The sequence below is a fragment of the Sinocyclocheilus rhinocerous genome, unplaced genomic scaffold (genome assembly GCF_001515625.1).
Source record: "Sinocyclocheilus rhinocerous isolate Xijiao unplaced genomic scaffold, SAMN03320098_v1.1 scaffold334, whole genome shotgun sequence".
Lineage (NCBI taxonomy): Eukaryota > Metazoa > Chordata > Actinopteri > Cypriniformes > Cyprinidae > Sinocyclocheilus > Sinocyclocheilus rhinocerous.
Window position 1 is genome coordinate 1,506,979 of NW_015658500.1, and position 21,089 is coordinate 1,528,067.

At 35.8% G+C, this 21,089-nt stretch overlaps 2 protein-coding genes across 5 annotated transcripts; both read right to left on the reverse strand.

Annotated features, from left to right (window-relative positions):
* Positions 1–116: 116 nt before the first annotated feature.
* Positions 117–6,275, reverse strand: LOC107722184 (5-hydroxytryptamine receptor 3A-like). Its single transcript, XM_016530436.1, has 7 exons — positions 6,266–6,275; positions 2,761–2,921; positions 2,270–2,379; positions 1,879–2,048; positions 731–841; positions 474–611; positions 117–400 (listed from the first exon to the last, which is right to left on the reverse strand). The coding sequence occupies exons 1-7, from the start codon at positions 6,273–6,275 to the stop codon at positions 117–119; spliced, it is 984 nt and encodes a 327-aa protein (XP_016385922.1).
* LOC107722211 (RING finger protein 157-like) lies at positions 5,957–19,667 on the reverse strand. Of its 4 annotated transcripts, XM_016530472.1 has the most exons (20): positions 19,320–19,667; positions 17,865–17,983; positions 16,723–16,811; positions 15,753–15,899; positions 15,472–15,589; positions 15,231–15,297; positions 15,085–15,128; positions 14,220–14,267; positions 13,994–14,065; positions 13,602–13,761; positions 13,237–13,349; positions 12,022–12,257; positions 11,703–11,811; positions 10,957–11,065; positions 10,678–10,859; positions 9,847–9,912; positions 9,712–9,760; positions 8,878–8,997; positions 7,424–7,458; positions 6,864–6,943 (listed from the first exon to the last, which is right to left on the reverse strand). In XM_016530472.1, the coding sequence occupies exons 1-19, from the start codon at positions 19,405–19,407 to the stop codon at positions 7,424–7,426; spliced, it is 1,971 nt and encodes a 656-aa protein (XP_016385958.1). In that variant the 5' UTR covers positions 19,408–19,667; the 3' UTR covers positions 6,864–6,943. The 4 variants fall into 4 exon arrangements, 3 of the variants coding, with proteins under 3 accessions (XP_016385957.1, XP_016385959.1, XP_016385958.1); XM_016530471.1 differs by lacking the exon at positions 7,424–7,458 and having other exon boundaries at positions 5,957–6,943; XM_016530473.1 differs by lacking the exons at positions 7,424–7,458; positions 19,320–19,667 and having other exon boundaries at positions 5,957–6,943; positions 16,723–17,211; positions 17,865–17,941.
* Positions 19,668–21,089: the final 1,422 nt, after the last annotated feature.

A 21,089-nucleotide genomic window follows, 5' to 3' on the forward strand; every position in this document is an offset into this window, starting at 1 on the left:
GGTTTGTCCCTTTTTAACCCAGCATTTTTTAGAGTGTACATAATATTGTTATGTAATGTAGTATATGTAATACTGATCCCTAATTTGAGCATTCGTCACAATTGTAGAGTTTGAAATTACTCAACTTTCCACTCTCGAAAGATGAAGACAAGAAAGAGAAAAACTGAGATGAGATAAACCACAAAGAAAACCCTGTTAATACGTTTGGCCATTCCTAACCAGTAAATCTGAGCAGTTTTGGCTTTTAAAGTTTCAGGAACAAGAGTCTGTTTGGTCAGCTGCAATAGCTGCACATCGTTCATTTTTTCTTTGCTGTATATTTCCTTCAACATCAGAGACTCAAGGGGAGTTTCCACTCCAGAGTAACAGATGTGATCATTACTGTTTCTTTTCCGGTTATCTGAAAGAAAAACCCAGTTTCATGACTACAAAGTCAGAACCTTATCGTTGTGATGTGTGCAAGATGTGTATACCTGTGTCAGAGTTGTGATCTTCAGGTCTCTGAACCCCCTTATCGTCTTGTTCCGAGTTCATATTTATTAAGTATATCACCAAAACTGTCTCCAGAAGACTCAGCAACATAAAAGAAAAGATGACAATGACATACACAGCTGCACAGAACAGAAGAGGGAGTTTATATGAAAACTATAAAGACAACCTAAACGTATCTCTGATATATGAAAATACTTCTCTATATTAAGAAAAATGTCCTTGAACTGAGCTCACTTACCTATCAGAGGACATCTGTGAGATTTGGATGGCAGAATGTCATTTAGGATGAGCAAAAGTACAGAGATCCCCAGTAGCACAGTCACCTTGAAGCACAGTTTTTCCACTCTATCTGGTATGAAAAAAGAAGCTAGGTCCAAAATGAGGAAAAACGATATAGGTAGCTGAAAATTGATGAAATGCATCAGGGGCATCCTTCTGACTGAAATCTAAAGATGAAAGATGAGAGAGATCATAGGGAGGTGAAAAATCTGAGGCTATAATCTCTGGAATAGAAGAAGAAATATAGTATTTAAAAGAATAGTCCATCCAAAAATGAAAATTTGCTGAAAATGGACTCACCCTCAGGTCATCCAAGATGTAGATGAGTTTGTTTCTTCATCAGAACAGATTTGGAGAAATTTAGCTTTACATCACTTGCTCACCAATGGATCTTTTTAGACTTTTTCACTGGAGGAAGTGTTATTATGGATTATGGACTCGAATATTGGCCAAGAGTGACAGTTAAAAGTTAAAATGCCCTTTCGATTGGTGTCTTACAAACGTGCAGCTTTTCACTTCACAAGACATTAATTGATATACTGGAGTCGTGTGGATAACTTGTGGATTATTGTAATGTTTTTATCAGCTGTTTAAACTCTCACCCATTCACTGCAGAGGATCCACTGGTGAGCAAGCGATGTAATGCTCATTCTTCTTCTGTTAATATGCTTTCTTGAGCAACCTGTCGCCTTTGACGAATTGGAGGCAGGAACCAACTTTATTTCTTTATCTGTTTCACATAAAGGAAAGCAGCTTGGTACAGTGTGACACTAAATGAGTGCAAGGATTCTTCGATGATTGAAAGCAACAACATTAAGATACAATGATTAATAAGACAATTTTTACATTATTTGATACATTATAAGACAAGCAAGTGAAAGACACGAGTTTGAATGCATTAAAACCGTGATTAAACAAATGGCTTTTGTTCAATGTTTAAGCTATTGCTTAAAACCGAAAGAGGATGCACGATATGCTGGTACCAATATCAGCCATTTATTGATTATCTGGCAACATTCAAATAATTATGAACTTGTCGTATGGCCAGATTTTAATATCATACATCCTTATTTTTAAGGAATATTTACTTTTTAAATGTGCACTCACCTGAGTAATTAATTGAAGACACTGTGATGTGGCACGTTTGGGTATCAAAAGGAAATTTGTGTACATTCATTGTGCAGGTGCTGACAATTTTATGGTCATCCTCCATCCTCACATTTCCATCATGAGTAATATACAAATATGGGTTCAGTGGTCCATCTTCCTTTTCTGCACTAAAACATGTTGATAAATTAAGTTGTCTACATGGCATGTAAAATTAGATTTATGTCCAAGAAAATCGTACCAGATAAATCATACATTTTAGATTTTCCCACATGTATGTAAAAAATTCCTCTCAATATTATACTGTTAATAAACAAGTTACTTTTTTTTAAATCATCAATTAAGCATATTAAGAAAAAACAATCTAGATATATCATTTGTATATACTCACGTCTCATAAACATAGAGGTCTGGTTTCCAAAGCATCTCTTTTGGCAAAATCACACTTTTAATGCCACAGAAATCTTTAGGATCCCAAGAGATTCGTTCGTTCTTCCAACTCTAGGTGAGCAAAAATTAATTCATAAATAAATAAATTCCTTAAGTGGCTAAATTATCTTAATTTATAAAATATTTAATTTATTTCATTAAATTATTTTAATTTCTTTTAAACTATTTCTTTTTTTTACAATTATGCATCGTAATTCAGAAATAACTGAAATTCTAAAGATTTGCTGATTTCCTGTTTAACACTTACCATGGACATCCATAAAAGAGATACAAAGACCTGAGATTTTTGTATCTGCTATATATATATATATAACTTTATATATATATATGTGTGTGTGTGTGTGTGTGTGTGTGTGTGTGTGTGTGTGTGTGTATAAAACAGGCACAGAATAGTGTACCACTTGAACATTTGTAGGCTGTTTGCAGTCATACCATAGAAAGGATGCCGTAGAGGTCAATATCATAATACACTACGGTGGGGTGTGGCCAGTCCAGTGCAGGACGACAAGTTGTGAATTTTTCATAGTCTCTGGTAAGATTTAAATATTCCAGTACATCTTGTTTACTGCATACTCGTTTAGGAAACACTCCATCTGCATCCAGTAAATATGTAAATAACTGTTTAAGATGTTTAAAAACTATGCAATTTATCCATGCAAACAGGGTAGTTATCTTTAGAACAACTGATGATTGTCTATGCATTAAAGAAAGAACCAAAGCTTTACTCACCTACTAAAAAAATATATAGACAGAAAACACAGACAGGAAAAGGACTCATATCCAACTCTCAGTGTGAGACCACCTCTGGTTAGCAGACGACTGGAAACTGGTCCCACTCACTGCCTGTGATTATGTAACAGTGCAAGATTAAAATGAATGGGACATTAGCAATAATAGGGGAGAACATCATTCCCCTGAGCACCATATAGCATTTTCATAGGATAATGAAAGCCATTATTCCTCACAAATGTAACATTCTGCTGTTATTGATGTGTTGGTAGAGGCAATCTTTGACTGGCTTTGCCATCCATCCATCCATCCATCCATCTATCTATCTATCTATCTATCTATCTATCTAAATTTCCACTCAGAAAACTATGCAATTTATCCATGCAAACAGGGTAGTTATCTTTAGAACAACTGATGATTGTCTATGCATTAAAGAAAGAACCAAAGCTTTACTCACCTACTAAAAAAATATATAGACAGAAAACACAGACAGGAAAAGGACTCATATCCAACTCTCAGTGTGAGACCACCTCTGGTTAGCAGACGACTGGAAACTGGTCCCACTCACTGCCTGTGATTATGTAACAGTGCAAGATTAAAATGAATGGGACATTAGCAATAATAGGGGAGAACATCATTCCCCTGAGCACCATATAGCATTTTCATAGGATAATGAAAGCCATTATTCCTCACAAATGTAACATTCTGCTGTTATTGATGTGTTGGTAGAGGCAATCTTTGACTGGCTTTGCCATCCATCCATCCATCCATCCATCCATCCATCCATCTATCTATCTATCTATCTATCTATCTATCTAAATTTCCACTCAGAAATTCAAATGTGATATTTTGAAGACAGAAAAAGTATTTTCTTGTAAAACACTCCAGTATTTTTTTTTATCAAATTTTCAATTTATTTTATTTTATTTTTATTATTATTTTTAATTAATGTACATGTTCTTCACAGTGCTCTGTCACATTTTCTTCACGGAAAGACCAGTTTTGACAAATTTTAGGTCATCATATAACCCGCCTGTAAAATTAATATCCTATATTCATATATTACCACCTGTAAAATGATGCTGGTTATTAATAAGATACAAAGTAGATTTAGTATTTTACTAAGCTAACTAATGGATTATATAATTTCACAAAATATACAGACTCTAAGATGACATCCCATAATGTCTATCACAATATTTTTTACAGTAAATATCTGGCAACTACACTTGAACAGTAAATTTGAAAGAGAAAGAGAGTAAAAATGGAGTTAAAGAGAGAGAGTAAAACATGTTTTTACAATGCTCCAAACAAATCTTGTTTTTAAGAAAAAGTTTATTGTGTTTTTGACATTTTGTAATCTTCATTCTACAAAAGTGAATTGATGCAGCCCATTCCATCATGTAGGTTTAATTTAGAGTCACTCCTCCTGGTGCAGAAAGAGGACAGAACAAAAGCAATACAGATAACGAAACTGGAGAAAACCCCTTGAATTTATCCATGCTCTATGCATGTTACTTTACAGATGTTTCTCTCTGCAGGTAAATGTGACATTCTGCTGTAAAACATTCAATGCATGGCTAAGTTTATCTGTACTGCCTGCAGACAACAATGTGCTATTATGTGGCTGTATTGCTTGTCTTGTGACTCAGTACCTGTTGCTCACACAGTGTGCAAGCTCAGTGTGGAAGGGCTAAACATATAGTGCAAATGTAAAGGTGGAGGATGTCTATTTTCTGACTGCAACTACCATGCGCTTACCACATGCACCGCATATCTGCTCTCAAGGGAAAATCTACTAGTGCATGTGTAATGTATACAATCCCATTTGGAGAAATTTCACACCATTCATATTCTAAAACAACACATTGAACAGACTATTACAACAATAACAAGAGCTAAGCTAACATAAAAAAATTAAAAATAAACATTTTCCACACAAAGGAAAAGCTTTGTTGGTTCTCAGAGTACAACAGACATTTTAAGAGAGTTATAATCACTATTTGATTGTACTGTGAATCCTTTTTTCAATCAGATAGTCTAGACAAGTGCTAATGAATCAAAAAACTGGCTAAGATGAATGAATTGTAGGAATGATCATAAAGGGATAGCTCACCCAAAAATCTAAAATTATTTTCATTTACTCACCTTCATGTCGTTCCAAACCTGTATGACCTTTTTTTCTTCTGTGGAACAAGTCAATGGGGTCAAATGGCATTTTGGGAAAATGATAACAGAATTTTCATTTTTGGGTGAACTATCCCTTTTAGGGATTGAAAAGAGAACACACAGATCAGTAGAAGATTTTCGTAAAGTAAAATAACCACTAACATACCACTGTTAAAAACAAAGTGCAAGTTTAAACACTATGAATTCGGTTTGGCAGAACTGTCGAGAAACTGAAAGTTGCTGATTGTTTTTCAAGTTAGTGGCACACTTTTTAAAGTCTTTCCTCCATTTTCAATGTATAATGACTGCTGGAGCTAAGTAAACACTTTCAGTTAAGGATCCCTATATAGGAAAGTGCAACACTTTTCAAAAGGAATACATAACAAAAATGACTTCTGAAGAGCTACTTCAGCTTTGCTTCAACTCTTGGGTACAAATTGACTAACTGTAACATGCTCAATTGTACCTTAAGAAATAACACTCTAAAAAATGCCTGTTTTAAATACAACCCAGCACTGGGTAAAATATGGACAAACCCAGCGATTGGGTTGTTTTTGACCCAGCGGTTGGGTTACTGCCCAGAAGGTTGGGTTAAACATTTAACCCAACTGTTGGTTGAAAACAACCCAATCGCTGGGTTTGTCCATATTTAACCCAGCATTTTTTAGAGTGAAATGAACACTTTTTTTTAAACAACACACAAAAAGTAGCTTTATGACATTTAACATACCATCAACAGTAGCAATCTGAGTTTCGACCACAGGTGCAAGTTTTCCCAGACATTTCCATTTCCTATAAAAATGTTCAAAAATGCTTGGTAGTAAGCAGTTCAGTAGCATCTCCGTGGCCAGATGCGTAATGCAAGTTAGGCAGCTCAGTAGCGTTGTGTCTTTGTAACATGCAGGGCTGTACGTAAAGCTCAAAGTGAGCTGCAGCAAACTGACAAGGGCAGAAACATGAGCAAATATGTGTTATTGCTCTAAAGTTCATATCGTGAAGGATTGATTGTTCTGATGTCAGTTCTGAAAATTCATCTCACTCTTTTCCATCGTATTCTTAATATTTTGGTATCTTGGGTATTGTGGGCAGATTTCCAATAGTACAAGTTCATCTGCTGATCTGATGTTGATTCAGATCAGCAGGATTTGATTATTGACTTTAAAAAGCATAGTCGCACAGCCTTGACACGAAGTTTGACTGCTCTCTAAGAGATAAACACTGAAATGCTGCTTGGATCAGAGGTTGGAGTTTTCATCATGTCCTTGTTTTCCAGCCTTTCAGCAGGAGAGCTTGCTTGAGGCATCCCTTCATTTGTACACATGAGGGAGTGAAGCGTTGGTGTAAACGTGGTGCTTTACACAAGTGTCAATACCAAAAGAGCGCTAAAAACATGACATCTATCACAATGGAGAAGAGAAACCACACAGTCAGTTCTCCCTGGTTTGCATTTAGGATTTGATCCACGAGTAATTGGTGTGTGCACAAGTTTGGGTGGAGGTGGCATGAAGAAAGAGGCAGATATTCCTCTCAGGATTGGAGTAGGTCTATGACTGGGTGGATTGAGGATTTCACACAGCTAGGGGACCACGATGACATTTGTTCTTGGGGTTTGCCGCCTCATTGGTGACCCCTTGCTCCTCCAGGTTGATGTTGCTGGTGGACGCATGGTGAGTCAAAGGATCCCGTCCATGACGATAGACGTCGAGGTATAACAGACCTAACAGACAGGAGTCCGTGTGATAAGACATAAAGAAGAGAATGTAAGAAGGTATGACCATAGGGTAAAATAATGATGGGAATGTGGAAACGTGGTTTAGGAAAAAAATGAAATAAAGAAGAAACTAAAAGAACACCTCACTGGACCTTTCCCCCAAATTGGACCATCTCTTGGAGATCAATGTTAAAACAACTTTCTTCAGGAACAGAATGTTTTTGCTTCAAACTTTTTGTTTGTCGGTTGGCCATCATGGCCAACATGCAAGCCAAGACACTTTTATCCATTGTTCTCCAAGATTTCTGTGAACTGAATTATCCCACATTGAATATTCACCATGCATCCTAAGTAAATGATGAAATGCTCTTTTAACCCTCAGAGGTCAAAAGGCAGATCCCACTGATGATACAGTGAATGGCAAAAGACTGAAACGCCTTTGTGAATCCATGACCTCTGTGCATTGTCTTTAAACTTGTTCCGTACCTATTCCTCAATGTGAACAGGACATGAGTCCTCATCTGTCCATTCCACAGACATCCAGCAAGATAGAGAGAAAGAGAGATGGGAAATGATGGAAGGAAAAACAGAGACAGAAAAGAGAGAGAACACAGCACATTTACAGCACATCAAGAAAATCAACCAGCCATCCACAGAAAATGAAAGTCGGATTGAAAGAAAGGAGAAGCTTGATGCTTAGAGATAATGAGAAGATGATAGTGTCCTTTTGAAGAAAAAACTGCACTTTCACTGGAAACTTTTATCTTTAATGACAGGGATGTTCAATTTTGAAGTACCAATTCAAATAAGTGATTTTCATTTTCTCCCTAAAAGCAAGACTTGAATGGGCATTTTACGTATAGTGACCACAAACAGTATAAGAAAACTTAAGTAGCACTTAAAAATGTATGAATGTCATTACATAAAATATCAAACCACATGGCATAATTTTCAAGCAAAGCATTTCACAAAAATTCAGAGTTTCTAAACTGACTTTCAAGGACTCCCCCCAAGGGGCCACAAACATTCAGTGAAAAATAGTCTAAAAGTGTAATAATATAAGTAAATGTATATTATGTTATATGTATTATAATATTTTTTTTTATATTATAAATGTTTAAAGTTTACTTTTACTGAATTTGACCGTTCATTTGCAAAACGTGAGATTAATCACAATTATTTTGTTCTAGTAAAAAAAACAAATTCAAAGGGTAAATATTTTCCAGATAGCATTTTACACACTTTGATAATATTATGTACAATACAAATGGGTCAATATTTACAAAAAAAATTACATTTTATAAAGGGGGTCCCTTGAAAGTGGATCATCATATCTAAGGTCTGTGATATCAAAAACCCCTGATCTAAATTTTGACACTTTTAAGTGTAGCTTATGTGTCCAAATACTTTTTGGGCCGATTGTATATTTTGGACTGTGTAGTAATCATGATGAATAGAAATATGATGATGATGAATCATATTTTACTATCATGTGAAAAGCTTAATTTTTGTCCTTCCAGAGAGAATGCTTTCTCTGGATGACAGTAACCAAGAGTTGGAGATTAACAGAATATGCTGGCAGAAGAGGGAAGAACGTAGGATGAAGGTAGAAATGAAGGGAGATGCAAAGCTACTTTGAGCTGGCAGACACTGAACATGAACTTAGCTATTAGTATGACCCAGAGAGATAGAAAGAAGTCATACATGATATTAACTCACACATACACATGAACACACACAAACGAGGGGGGTTAAAGGGCATGGCCACTGTACCAATTAACGCTACACAAAATTACAGCAGGGTCAAAGTAAGGACGTGCATGAGCAGAGAAAGCCAATAGTGTTTTAGAGCCAGTTGCTGTTTTAAATGGGACACCTTGAAACCGCCTCACCCAATCCCTTCCAATCAGAAAGTCCATGTTCGAGAGGTTGCCACTCACCAGCGAATCGGCCGTCAGGAGGCTGCTCATTGTCCAGGCCTGTCATACAGTGGGTGTCAGACTGCCCCTGATTGTTATTGTCAAACTCTGGACAAGGCACCTCACTCCTCCTGCGCCCACCTGCAAGCGAGGTCAGAGGTCAAACAAGAGCAGCCGAGGCAGGGCAGAGCAGCCGAGTGGAGCACAGCAGTGAGGGGTCAGAGCGATGGGGTGCAGGATGCTACTCGGCAGCCATTTAGTAATGACTGCGGTTGATGGATGCACACATACTCAGGTGAGAGCGAGCGGATGCAATCAGCATGTGCAGGAAAATACAACTGACAAACACTTTGACATTCATTTCCTCACATTAGTAAGCATACAATACATTAAATAAGAAACAGATTAAAAAGTTCTATGCAAAATGGCAATTAGTTACAATAAAAAAAAGAAAACAAAAGCAAAACTTGAATCCCTTATACCAGCTTTTTCATCAAGCTATTTTTAATTAACAATTAGTTGCTCAAAAAATTATATAGCATTAGTGCACACTTGTTCTAAAAAATAAAATAAATAATAAAATAATAAGTAGAAAGCTGGATACTCATTAAAACTCAGATGCCAAATATGCTTGTATGTGGGCTGATTAAATAAAACCTCAAATGAGTCATGTGATATTTATATTTGTAGTGAGCGACCTTTGGCTCACCTGCAAACACAAGTTATTCATCAAGTAGTGTGTAGGCAGATTTAGAAGCTCTTGTAGATGAAGTACCACCTACATTGCAGTGTTTTCTCTTTAATCTAGTGTAAAGTGTCGTGATGAGTACTGCCAGTAGCTAAGGTTACAATTACCATGTTCTTTGGTGGGAGATGCACAATCTTCCTCAGTCACATCATTTCCCTAAGAAAGAAAGCACAGAGCTGAGCAAATAATAAATCAAAAATAAATAGCTGGGTTTAAGATGTTTGGCTGTTTGAATGTTTCACCTCTGAATCCTGTTCTTCAAGAATGGCAGCCACAAAGTTATGCCCTTTTGCCTCATTGGGGATTTCCTGTGGACACATGTAAATATGGCCTCTATAAATACTGTATGTGTAAATATGGACACAATATATCATTTGCACGAACAGCTCTTGGCAGATAACCTTTGACCAATTATTGTTGACAAGTTGTTTTCTTTTTTAATTATTATTTATATTTTAAAAACCATTTAATAGAGATTTGCATTTACAAAGAGCAATTTCTAGCCAATGAAACAGGCAAGGCAAATTTATTTATAAAGCACATTTTGTACAAAATGTTTTACATAAAGGGGATTTTTTAAAAATCATAAAATATGAATAAGAAATAGTTTGACGTTCAGCATAACTATTATGTCTTTATTGTGTTTTTTTCTGATTGTGACATTTAATTTTTTATTTTTTAACTATTTTAAAAATTGAAATACATGTGCTCAACCAACTGTAGAGGAAGTTCAACAAAAAAAATCTAAATTTCAGCTCTAGAAAAGACTGAAACATTCACTCAACAAACATAAACTGAACCTCCTCTACAGTTGGTTGAGCACCTGCTTTTCAATTTTGAAAATAGTTAAAAATAAAAATAAAAATAAAAGGGCACAATCAGAAAAAAAGTCCACAATAAAGACAAAATAACGACTCTAGAAAAGACTGCAACACTCACTCTACAAACATAAATGTAACTTTATTTTTTTATTCCTGTTTTCAGGTGGTAAAAACTATAATATTAACATGAACTAAAGCATAGCAAGCAAAAGTAATGAATTGTCCTGCTTCTAGGCCTTCTAACTGCCTTACCTCACCCTCATGCTGGGAAGGCGCTCGACTCTCTGCTGGGGTCTCTGCGGCCTCCTCTCCGTCAGCACCAGCCATGTAGGATCCGGACATTGAAGAGAGTGTGTCGGTGCTAATCTCAGAGTGCTGGCTATGAGAAGACGCCATTGACATCACAGACTGGGCCAGGCTGCTGCTTACTGGGTCTAAACAGCACAGGAAGTGAACAGGAAGACAAACAAATGTAAATGAGTGAGCTCTGGTGTGTGTTTCAGTGAGTTAGATTTAGCTGTAATGCTGTACCCTCTGGGGAGGTGATTGTGGAGGAGAGAGGGGTCCCGTTGCAGGAGGACTGATCTATGGCCCCGGAGGATGACAGGGTGATGTTGTCACTTTCAGGAGTCACTCCAGACTGGACATTGTATAATAAATACACAAATGAAAATATTATTAAAATTCTGTGCGTTCATAATAATAAGAAACTTTCTTGAACATCAAATCAGCATATTAGAATGATTTCTGAAGGATCGTGTGACACTGAAGACTGGAGTAAATTGCTGAAAATTCAGCTTTGCCATCACAGGAATAAATGGCATTTTAAAATATATTAAAATAGAAAATGTTTATTTTAAATTGTAATAATATTTTACAATATTAGTGTTTTATTGTATTTTTGGTTTTTAAAAACATTCAAAAACTCTTACTGACCCCAAAATTTTGAATGGATAAATTATGACAAATGCAAATACACTGCGAACAAGAGTATTTTACTTACCCCACTGTAATAATAATAATAATAATAATAATAATAATTGTACTTGTTTTAAGCAAAATGCACTTAATTTATTTTTTTCCGCCCTGGAAATAAGACTAAATATCTTAAGTCATTTGGCTTATCTAGTAGAAGTATCTTGATTTAAGAATTTTTTGATATTTTGACTAGAAACAAGACAAAAATACTAAGTAAGATAAGCCATTTTTTGCAGTGTATATGAAAAGTGCATAAAATAATATGTATAAAAAATTTATAAATACTGTAGTGCATGTACCTCTTGCTGTTCTACATGCAGTTTTCTCCTGCACGTTTGCACTTCAGACTCACTGCATGACTTCTCATCCTCCTCCTCAGGCAGCACTGAGGAATTCTGGGAGAGGGATCTAGAGGGTTCCCAGAATACACGATTAGCAATGACTCATTTATCTGCCTGCTTCCTAAGCCCATAATTTAACCTTCAAAAAAAGCTGTAAATTGACAGGAAAGTGTTTTAATAACACCCAACAAATGTTCTGTAGACATTAAATAACACGTTTTTGACAGTAATACCGAAAATACTACACCATTCAATGCTTCAGTTAGGGTTCACTCACTTAGAGCCACTCTTCTTGTGTTTCACATTCTGACTGGGGTTGACAGAGTGTTCTAGTGGAGAGAGGGAGCGCGCGGGCGTGTGGTGGCTATCACTGCCATATGTGGGCACAGATCCAGAAACATGGCCCCTGGTGAGGCCCTGAAGTGGAGGAGCAGATGGCGACGGGTTCAGGGGCCCATTCAAGGCCTCCAACAGGGACACAGCTTCATAGCCTGGTGGGATGTGCTCTGATGCCTGTAGTAAACATACATGTGGCTGTGAACAATACAGTTTAGAAGCATAACAACATTTTCACTTTTAGTATGAATAGACGGTGTGTACAGATCATTTGTATGTTTTTGCATTAAATTGTGCACCTAAATTAACTTAGTGTCCGACTACTTAAACCATTAACCCTAATGTATCCTGTTTAATATGCAAAGGCCACCTAAATGATCAACATGATCAAAACTTTGCTGAAACAACTGTTGTACAATTATCGAACTGAAGCAAAAAAGTTTATCATTTAAACCAAATCATGACGTGTGAATATCAAACATGATACATCAGGCTTTTGAGGAACGTTTATTTGTATATCTCTCAATCATCATTGTATGGCATTGCATTATGTTTTGCCCCCCCCAATAAAAAACTACAGAGCTTTGATCATAAAAATTAAGCATTTAAATATCACCTTACTAAGACATATTATTGAGAGATATAGAGGGACAACTGATATTTATTTGCATTTTATGTAACTAGTCTTCTGTTATAAAGATGTCACTGATTTACATTACAGCCAGAATTTCATCTTACTGTACCAAATTGCATATTTTTGCTCAGTTTGTGCCTCTTAATAGGTGTTTTTTTCCTCCTCAAGTATAATATCATTTTTTTATTTATTTTTTTATTTTGACAAGGTTCAACAAAACATTTCATTGTTTCATTTTTAAAAAATATGATTTTCTGACTATAATTTCATAAGTCAGGCTTTACAGGGTTAAAGTTAATGCTCCTAACAAAGTTGTATGTACTCATCACAGCCAACCATACTCACATTTGGCTCTATGAAAGTATTTATACTGGACCCCTGATAAGCTATTGTCATTTGACATTGACATTTGGGTCTCAGAAAAGCTTCTTCAAATGTATGAATACATTTTATTTAGCTTTAAATATATTTATTCTGAATAAAGCTCTGTATGAACATTCTGAAACAAACATAGTGTGTTACCGAGCGCTCCTCTGAATCTGATGTCTGTGAGGTGATGACAGGGTTGAATCCAGTAGGTGTGAGTGGGCTCAGTTTTTTCCTCATCGCTCGAATTTGAAGGAGGGCACGAAACGCTATAGGAAATAATTAAAGGATACATTTTAAATGAGTCAAATATTTAATCTGAAGCAAAACAAAAAAAACAGCATCAACTATTGTCAGTATATCCAATGTTTTATTCAATGAAATACCCGCCACAACATTCATGTACTGTATGAGACACTATAAACACAAATACAGTCTAGGCGAAATTACATTTTCATGAATATAATAATCTCAATCATAGAGTCCTGTTGAATGAGTTCAGTACAGGGGTTGGTGCTTACGCAGTCGACAGATGGGGCAACAGTTGGCCTGGTAACGCAGTGTGTCTGCGCAGGCGTTGCACAGGCACAGGTGTCTGCAGGGCAGGATAAGTGTGTCCCGCACGTCCGATAAACACACCACACATTCAGCACTGTTGTCACTAATCTCATCTTCAGCCACCTGTAAATGTGAGTGTGTCATTTTTTATATTTTGATTCTAATTAATGAATGAAAGCTTAAAAGTAACAAATGTTGTCCTTCTAAATTGATATGGAGAGAGTAGTAACAACTATATTACATGGAATAAAAAAAAAGTGTATTAAACAATTGACTATATTAATAATTTTGGTAATTTAAATCATTCTACTGTCCTTGAATCTGATTCTTTTTGTGAATGTAGACGATGACTTACCTTTGATTCTTGACTGTTGTATTTGTTCTCTATACCGTAGATCTCCTGCAGAAGGTAACTGACACCATCCACCTAAGATAAAATCAAGCTAAGCTTAAGAGGTTTATTGAAAATTTGCCACAATCAAAGATTTTTATATTACAAAAGCCATTTAATATGAGTTGCCCTTCTTGTAAGCTATAAGATAGCTATAAGTTTTTTACATAAATAATAAGAGGGCCCTTACCACTTGTTTCTGTTTCAGAGGTTTTACACAGTAACTTCCATCCATATGCTAGGAGAAAAACATAGCAACATTATATAATAACTAATTGTCACAAGTAAATTTATTTTTGTTAGATAAACTAAACTGGTTTTAATTATGCCAATAATATTATTTAATATGACTGAATCAATCTGATTACATTAGCTTACAACAACAAAGATAATTTTAGTGTTAGATCAGGTAGAAATAGTACCTTTTTACATTTAGCCTAGTCCTTATTTGTATTCTTATTTGCAAATGTGGAACATTGTATGAATGGAAAAATGTACTAAGTCTTTCTTTTATAAATATGCAATACTGTTTAAAAGTTTGGGGTCAGTATAATTTTTTTTAAAGAATTTAATACTTTTATTCAGCAAGGACACATTAAATTGATCAAAATTGACAGTAAATACTTTCACATTGTTATAAGAAATTATCTTTCAAATAAATGCTGTTACTCATCAAAGAATCCAAAAAATATAACGTGTCATGGTTTCCACGAAAATATTAAGCAGCACAACTGATTTCAACATTAATAATCAGAAGAAATTTTCTTGAAAGTTTCTTGAGCATCAAATCAGCATATTAGAATGATTTCTGAAGGATCATGTGACACTGAAGACTGGAAATGGCTGCTAAAAAATCAGCTTTGCATCACAGGAATAAGTTATATTTTAAAATATATTCAAACAGAAAACAGCTATAAAAATAAAATGTCACAATATTACTGTATTTTTGAGATTTTAGAGATTTCTTTCAAAAACTTTCTAAAAAATCTTACCAACCCCAAACTTTTTGAACGTTAAAATACAAAACATTTCTTTTTTTACACAAAAAAGCATACCTTCTCAAAGGTTGCAAGAAGAACATGGGAGTGTCCCAAGTGTTCTGCACAACAACAAAAACATGGACCAATATATTTATAAATATTTTTTTTATATATATATTTCTACATATATATTATAATATATCCAATTACATTAAACTCACCATCTCCCTCATCCACTACTGCTTGTACAACCATGGGGTAGATGTCTTTATCCATGTCAAACAAAAGCTTTGTAGCAATAAACCACATTAGCAGGTTTAATCAAAGTGCTCTATGGACATGCATTAAGAATTGCTCAACAATTTCATTAATGAGACAGATGAATTCAGTCTGACCTATTTTAACCTGCATAACCTGAAAAAACACATAGACACAAAAGGTCACAGCTAGCAGATGTACTACCTCCTCATCTGCCCACTCTGATAAGTTGACGTAATGAGAGGGCAGACAGAACTGTTGGCAGACGCCGCGTTTGAAATGCACCGTCTCTGAATGCAGAGAGCTGTCCTGCGGCAAGTATCTGTCAACAACACACAATGAACAGAGCAATATAACTCGAGCTTTGATGTCATTTACCAACTTGCTGCTCTCTGGTCAATTGGTAAAGGCTGAGTTTGAAGTGTTTTATTAATAAATAATCACAAAAAGAATACTCAAAGTGTGTGCTTAAATGCTTAACTTACAGTGGCACACCATTGAGAAACTCTTCAATGGCTTGGTAGTATATAGTGATGGCAACTTGTGTGTCGGCATCAAAGGTAAACTCAATATTATAGCAGCTGTGGCTTTTCCCAACTTCCTGTCCAGGCAGCTTCATGTCTTCACTGCATCTGCAGTCAAAATTACAAACTTAAAACTCAAAAAATGTTAATACACAGAAAGATAAATAATATATTTAATAAATGTATCATCCGTTTTGTTCACAAGTGACTATAAAAAGAGTATAAAAACAAATATAACATTTTTGTGGCTTTTGGCCCATGTCTTTTAGCTTTGAAGCTATCTCAATGCTACTGCACAACTAAAAAATTGACTAAACAAATTAACCTTTAGTTGAAGTATGCATTTGAAATTTACTTTTTTTCTCATCTGGAAAAACTGTTGGCTCCCCTGTTGGAAAAAAAACAGCATATGCTGGTTAGGTATGTTTTGAAGCATGGCAGCTGGTTTAAGTTGGTCCTTAGTTGGTCCTGAGCTGGTTTAAGCTGGTTTTGAGCTGGTCCTGAGCAGGAGCTAGTTGCTTAGGACCAGCACATGGCCAGCTTAAACCAGCTCATAACCAGCTTATAACCAACTCAGGACCAGCTTAAAACCAGCTCAAACCAGCTGCCATGCTTCAAAACATACCTAACCAGCATATGCTGTTTTTTTCAACAGGGTCATCCCACACTACACAGATTTTAATCTAATCAGATGCTCTATAAAATTAGATACAAAATACAAGTAGCAACCAACAAGCAAGTTGCAAATCATGGTCCATGGCTGTAAACGTAACTAAAGCCTGCTGCTAGCTATTTAAAAAAGGAACAATCTCTTCAACATGTTCCACCCAAATGTGTTGTTTTAACAAATACATCCATACAGGAACTCATCACATGATTTCTTTAAGAGCTCTGTCAGGTGCAATAAAGATATTTGCGAGGAAAATCTCACCTGACAAGTCGCAGAGTGTCTTTACGGATGTTGATGAGACTGCGGAGGGTCTTGACCGGCTCCTGAGGTGGGGGAGCATTGTACGGGAACTACAAATCACAAGGGTCAGGAGTCAGAGTAAAGTTATCGATTAGTACTTTGTCCTGTTTTATCAGCTCACATATCTGATCACATATGTTTCAAAACCTGAAATATAATCTGGAAACAAAGCCACATTACAATGAAGGTGATGTACACTGATCTCTGAACAAGCTGTTGTGCTGATTCATGCATGTATGTGTGTTTGCCCTGGAAAAGTGCAATGCACAGGCATGCCCACGTGCCAGAGAGGCATCAAGAGTGTGTTCGCTTGTGGGTCAACACTGGGTGAGTCTGTCGCCACCCATCCCCCCAGCCTGGAGTTCAGACTGAATGTGGATCTCTGTTTTACTTGCGGTAAGCCATCGCTTAAATCCACAGCATCACTAGCCTGTCTGCTGAGGGATGGGCCTAGCAGCCAAACGTACATATCAGGATAAAGATCAGGAAAAAGCAAAGCAGCATATAAGAACAGCTATACAATTACATATGACATTTGGTCATGTATAATCCTGTGAATTATAGAAGCTTCCACCAACATACAGTAATTCACATTAAACTAACCTAAATATCCAGTTAAAGTAACAGTTCTAAGCAGACCTCATAAGTGGAGTCAGAATTATAAGTAAAATATATATTTTAAAGACTTTTAAAATAGATTCATGAATCATATTTAAATATAAATATTTATATGTATATTGCAAAAGTATGACTTGTGACTATGATATGACTATGATATGAATTATTATTATTAAACATGAAGATATGTTTAAATAATTATTTTTTTTAAATGTCTTTAAAGATGTTAATAATGTAAAATACAAATTATATATAATAATATACAAATATTTTTAAATCACTATTTTTAAAATATCTGTGATCAATATGTAATTAAATAAAATGAGTCATGAGGCATATTGTTGTGGATCATTTCTGGAAATGAGATCACACAAGGTAAAAAATCAATGAACGGAGCAAAATCAGTGGTTTCATGACCTCCTATAAAAATCAGTCAAAATGGCTGCATCTAATCTATGTTACCAGGAAATGAAAAACAATCTTACCACTACTGGTCTGTTGCCTAGGAAGTTGAGGTCAGTATTTTCACCAAAGAGGAAGCCTTCAGGATGAGTTGAATCAAACTTCTCTCCTCCCATTATAAAATGGCTAGCAAAATAACTCCCTGCATGACAACGAACAAATCAAATGTTACAGATATTGAACAATTCAAAATGTATTTGTCACACACACCTATACGTGCACATCTAGTCACATGTAGAGTGTTCCACATAGTTCCTGATTTGAATTTTGCACATCAGCTTGATTGTAAATGTGCTGAACCCAAAAAAGGTTTTATTCAAAATATGCTTTATAGTTACATCATGTGGTAAAAACAAATTAACTGGTTTTAAGTATAAAAAAAATTTATTTCACTATTTCAACTGAATTACACCAAGTAATTTTAATGTCAGATCAGGTAGAAATAGAACACATTTTAAATGGTGTAAAAAAAGAATATATAGATGCAAAAACCTCCATTCCTCCAAAGTGATGTTTTGGCTCAATGAAAGGTTTCAAAATGAAAATGAAGACAGATCTAGCAGACTGGAGAACCAATAGATTAAAGAAAGACAAGCTCAAGGGCAGACAGAGGATAGCAACTGCCATGGGAAGACAAGGGTAGATAGATGAACAAGCTTGAAACTGGAGCACGAGGTAGCAAGAATCAGGCACAAGTCCCAAGCTGCACATATCTGGTTACTTGTGGTTAACACACTGACATTCATCTTCTCATCTACATGTCTTCTCAAATTTCCAAAGATTTGTAAAACAATCATTATAAAACTAACTACTTTCTAAAAATACAGGAAAATACTCTTATCTAAAAATGTACATAGTAAATTAAAGGGGTCATATGATGCGATTTCAATTTTTCCTTTCTCTTTGGAGTGTTACAAGCTCTTGGTGCATAAAGAAGATCTGTAAAGTTGCAAACACTAAGCATCCATGTAAACCACATGGTCACAATAAATTCCTATTACATACAATGGACACTCTTATTTTAGATCAGTTTAATGCTGAGTACAAAATCATCCAAGACATTTACTTTAATTAAAGTGTATTTCGGTAGACTGTAGACACGGCACCACTGGAATAATGGGCCCCATATCAATATAAAGACAGCATCTATGGGCCTACTGTGCCTCTCAGAGACAGACTTGCTGACCAAGAAACAGTGGGTGGTGGCTCAGGCCCTCTGGAGTTCAAATGTACAGAAGGACCTTCTCAATTTCAATTACAAGAAGAAGCAAGAAAAATACTTAACTAATGTACAAGCCAATTTTATTGTAAATTTGTACACATTTTTTCCCAATAATTATAAAAGAGTATACAATCTGAACAAGCTTGGATTTATCTATTATTTCTCTAGATAGATTGTTGTTAATATAATATCAAAGTAACAAGAACAATATTTTATTATTATAATATAATATAATATAATATAATATAATTCTTACCGGATTTGGGTGGGTATCTGTAAACAGAATTGGATGGTATATCAACCTCCTCCACTCCTGCATTCTGACGGCTTGTCAAAGCTCCCATTTCCAATAGCTAAAAAATTTAATAACACTGAATGATTGCAGTCCTACTGCTGCTGCGTCTTCTTTAGTCCGAACATCTCCTTCTTCACGCAAAAGTCAGTTTTTTGCTCTGCGTTTTTATATTTTTGGCCATGCACAGGATTAGTTGATGCTCTTAATGCCCTGTAAGCTCCGCACAGAGTCCCTCGTTGTTTTGTCTACACAAGCTGCTTTTTGCGTCCCGCAGACTGTAGCCCTATTATAAGGCTGTCTCTGCCTCAGTGGTCGGCTCTCTGAAAGTGAGGTGCTCTCTAAATGACACAGTTTCTCGGTATGTTTATCATCATCATCCCTGTACCCTCTGTTCTCCGAGCGCTAGAGCGATGGGATGCAGATGCGTCTCAGTGATGTAGAAACAGAATAAGAGGATAGAATGGCAGTGGGCATTACCCTTCTCCACTGGGGCGGGGCTTAGGGGCCCGGATGTTGCGTCTAATTAATATATAATTATATGTATTAAAACATAACGTCAAGAGAAATGCTCTTTCACTGTATATAATGAACCACATTTTACTGTGTATATTAAACATTCCTATTAATATTCATCATTTATCATTATATCACATCCACCCACTTTTTTCAGTAATTTTCTGTCAACTGTTAACAGGTTTACTATGGTAAAGACGACTGCTGCGGTGGTAAATGCACGTTACCTGTTACTTTTCTTTGCGCTGATGAGGATAAACCAATCACAGACGGTTGCGGGTAGAAGATACGGATTTTTAAAAATCGTTTTATAGAGATTGATTTGATGGATTTGCATTTATATATTATGCAGCAATCCTTTTAATTAATACATATAAAAAGTTACATATAAGGTCTCCAGAAAGAAAAAAAACGTAGGCCTACTGAGATTTGAATGTAGCTCAATGGAGTATTAAGCTCTCTGAGCCGCTAGGCGCCCCCTGCTGGAAGTAAACATTATGTCTCAGTAGAAAACCATTTCAGCTGGTAAGATTTGCTGCTCAATGATCAGGGCTGTATTACTGTCCTCAGAAGCGCTATTGGCCACCCCTGACGTCAGGCTTAAATCCAGACTTGAGGTTTTTGCGCAGTAGCCTACAAACACATCCTGCCTCGCCAAACGTGACCTTCCCCGAATTTTTGGATGTGATTCACTGCAGTGCAGTAAGGGAACCTCAACTGGTGTTCATTCAGTGGCCCTAGTGTCACTTAGCTCTGTTTTAATTTAAATTGAAATGTATTATTTTTTATATTATTCGCATTTGTCACTGTATAAAAAACATTTCACAGACAAGTTACAGTAGCAGTTCAGTAGCAGCCTGCGTGTGTGTTGCTTCAAGAGAGCAACTGTGCTGTTTTATTTTCTTTGGTTTCTTCATTTTGTTTTATTATCATTATCAATTAATCATTTATATTATTTATTTGATCATTTATATCAGTTAAAATCAGTTAATATACTATACAATACATATATATCGTTAGTTTCATTGGGCTGCTTATTTAAATTTGGATTCAGTTTTGGAAATTCGGATTAAATGAGCATGGCGACGTCAAATAAATGATCTAGTTTGTTACATTTTGTTTAAACTCCTGCTAAATTTGCAAGTCTCTGTTCCCAAGAGGAGATTGTGAGATCAGGTCACCTGTAGTGTCACTTAGATACCAGAAGTGGCAGTATTT

Coding starts and splice junctions, on each gene's coding strand:
- LOC107722184 (XM_016530436.1), bottom strand. Junction 2,049..2,269: donor GACCTCTATGTTTATGAGAC/GTGAGTATATAC, acceptor AACATGTTTTAG/TGCAGAAAAGGAAGATGGAC. Junction 612..730: donor TCACAGATGTCCTCTGATAG/GTAAGTGAGCTC, acceptor TGTTCTGTGCAG/CTGTGTATGTCATTGTCATC.
- LOC107722211 (XM_016530471.1), bottom strand. CDS start 19,407: ATGGGAGCTTTGACAAGCCGTCAGAATGCAGGAGTGGAGGAGGTTGAT. Junction 15,900..16,722: donor GACACTCTGCGACTTGTCAG/GTGAGATTTTCC, acceptor TTTTGACTGCAG/ATGCAGTGAAGACATGAAGC. Junction 9,913..10,677: donor CTTCCCAGCATGAGGGTGAG/GTAAGGCAGTTA, acceptor ATGTGTCCACAG/GAAATCCCCAATGAGGCAAA.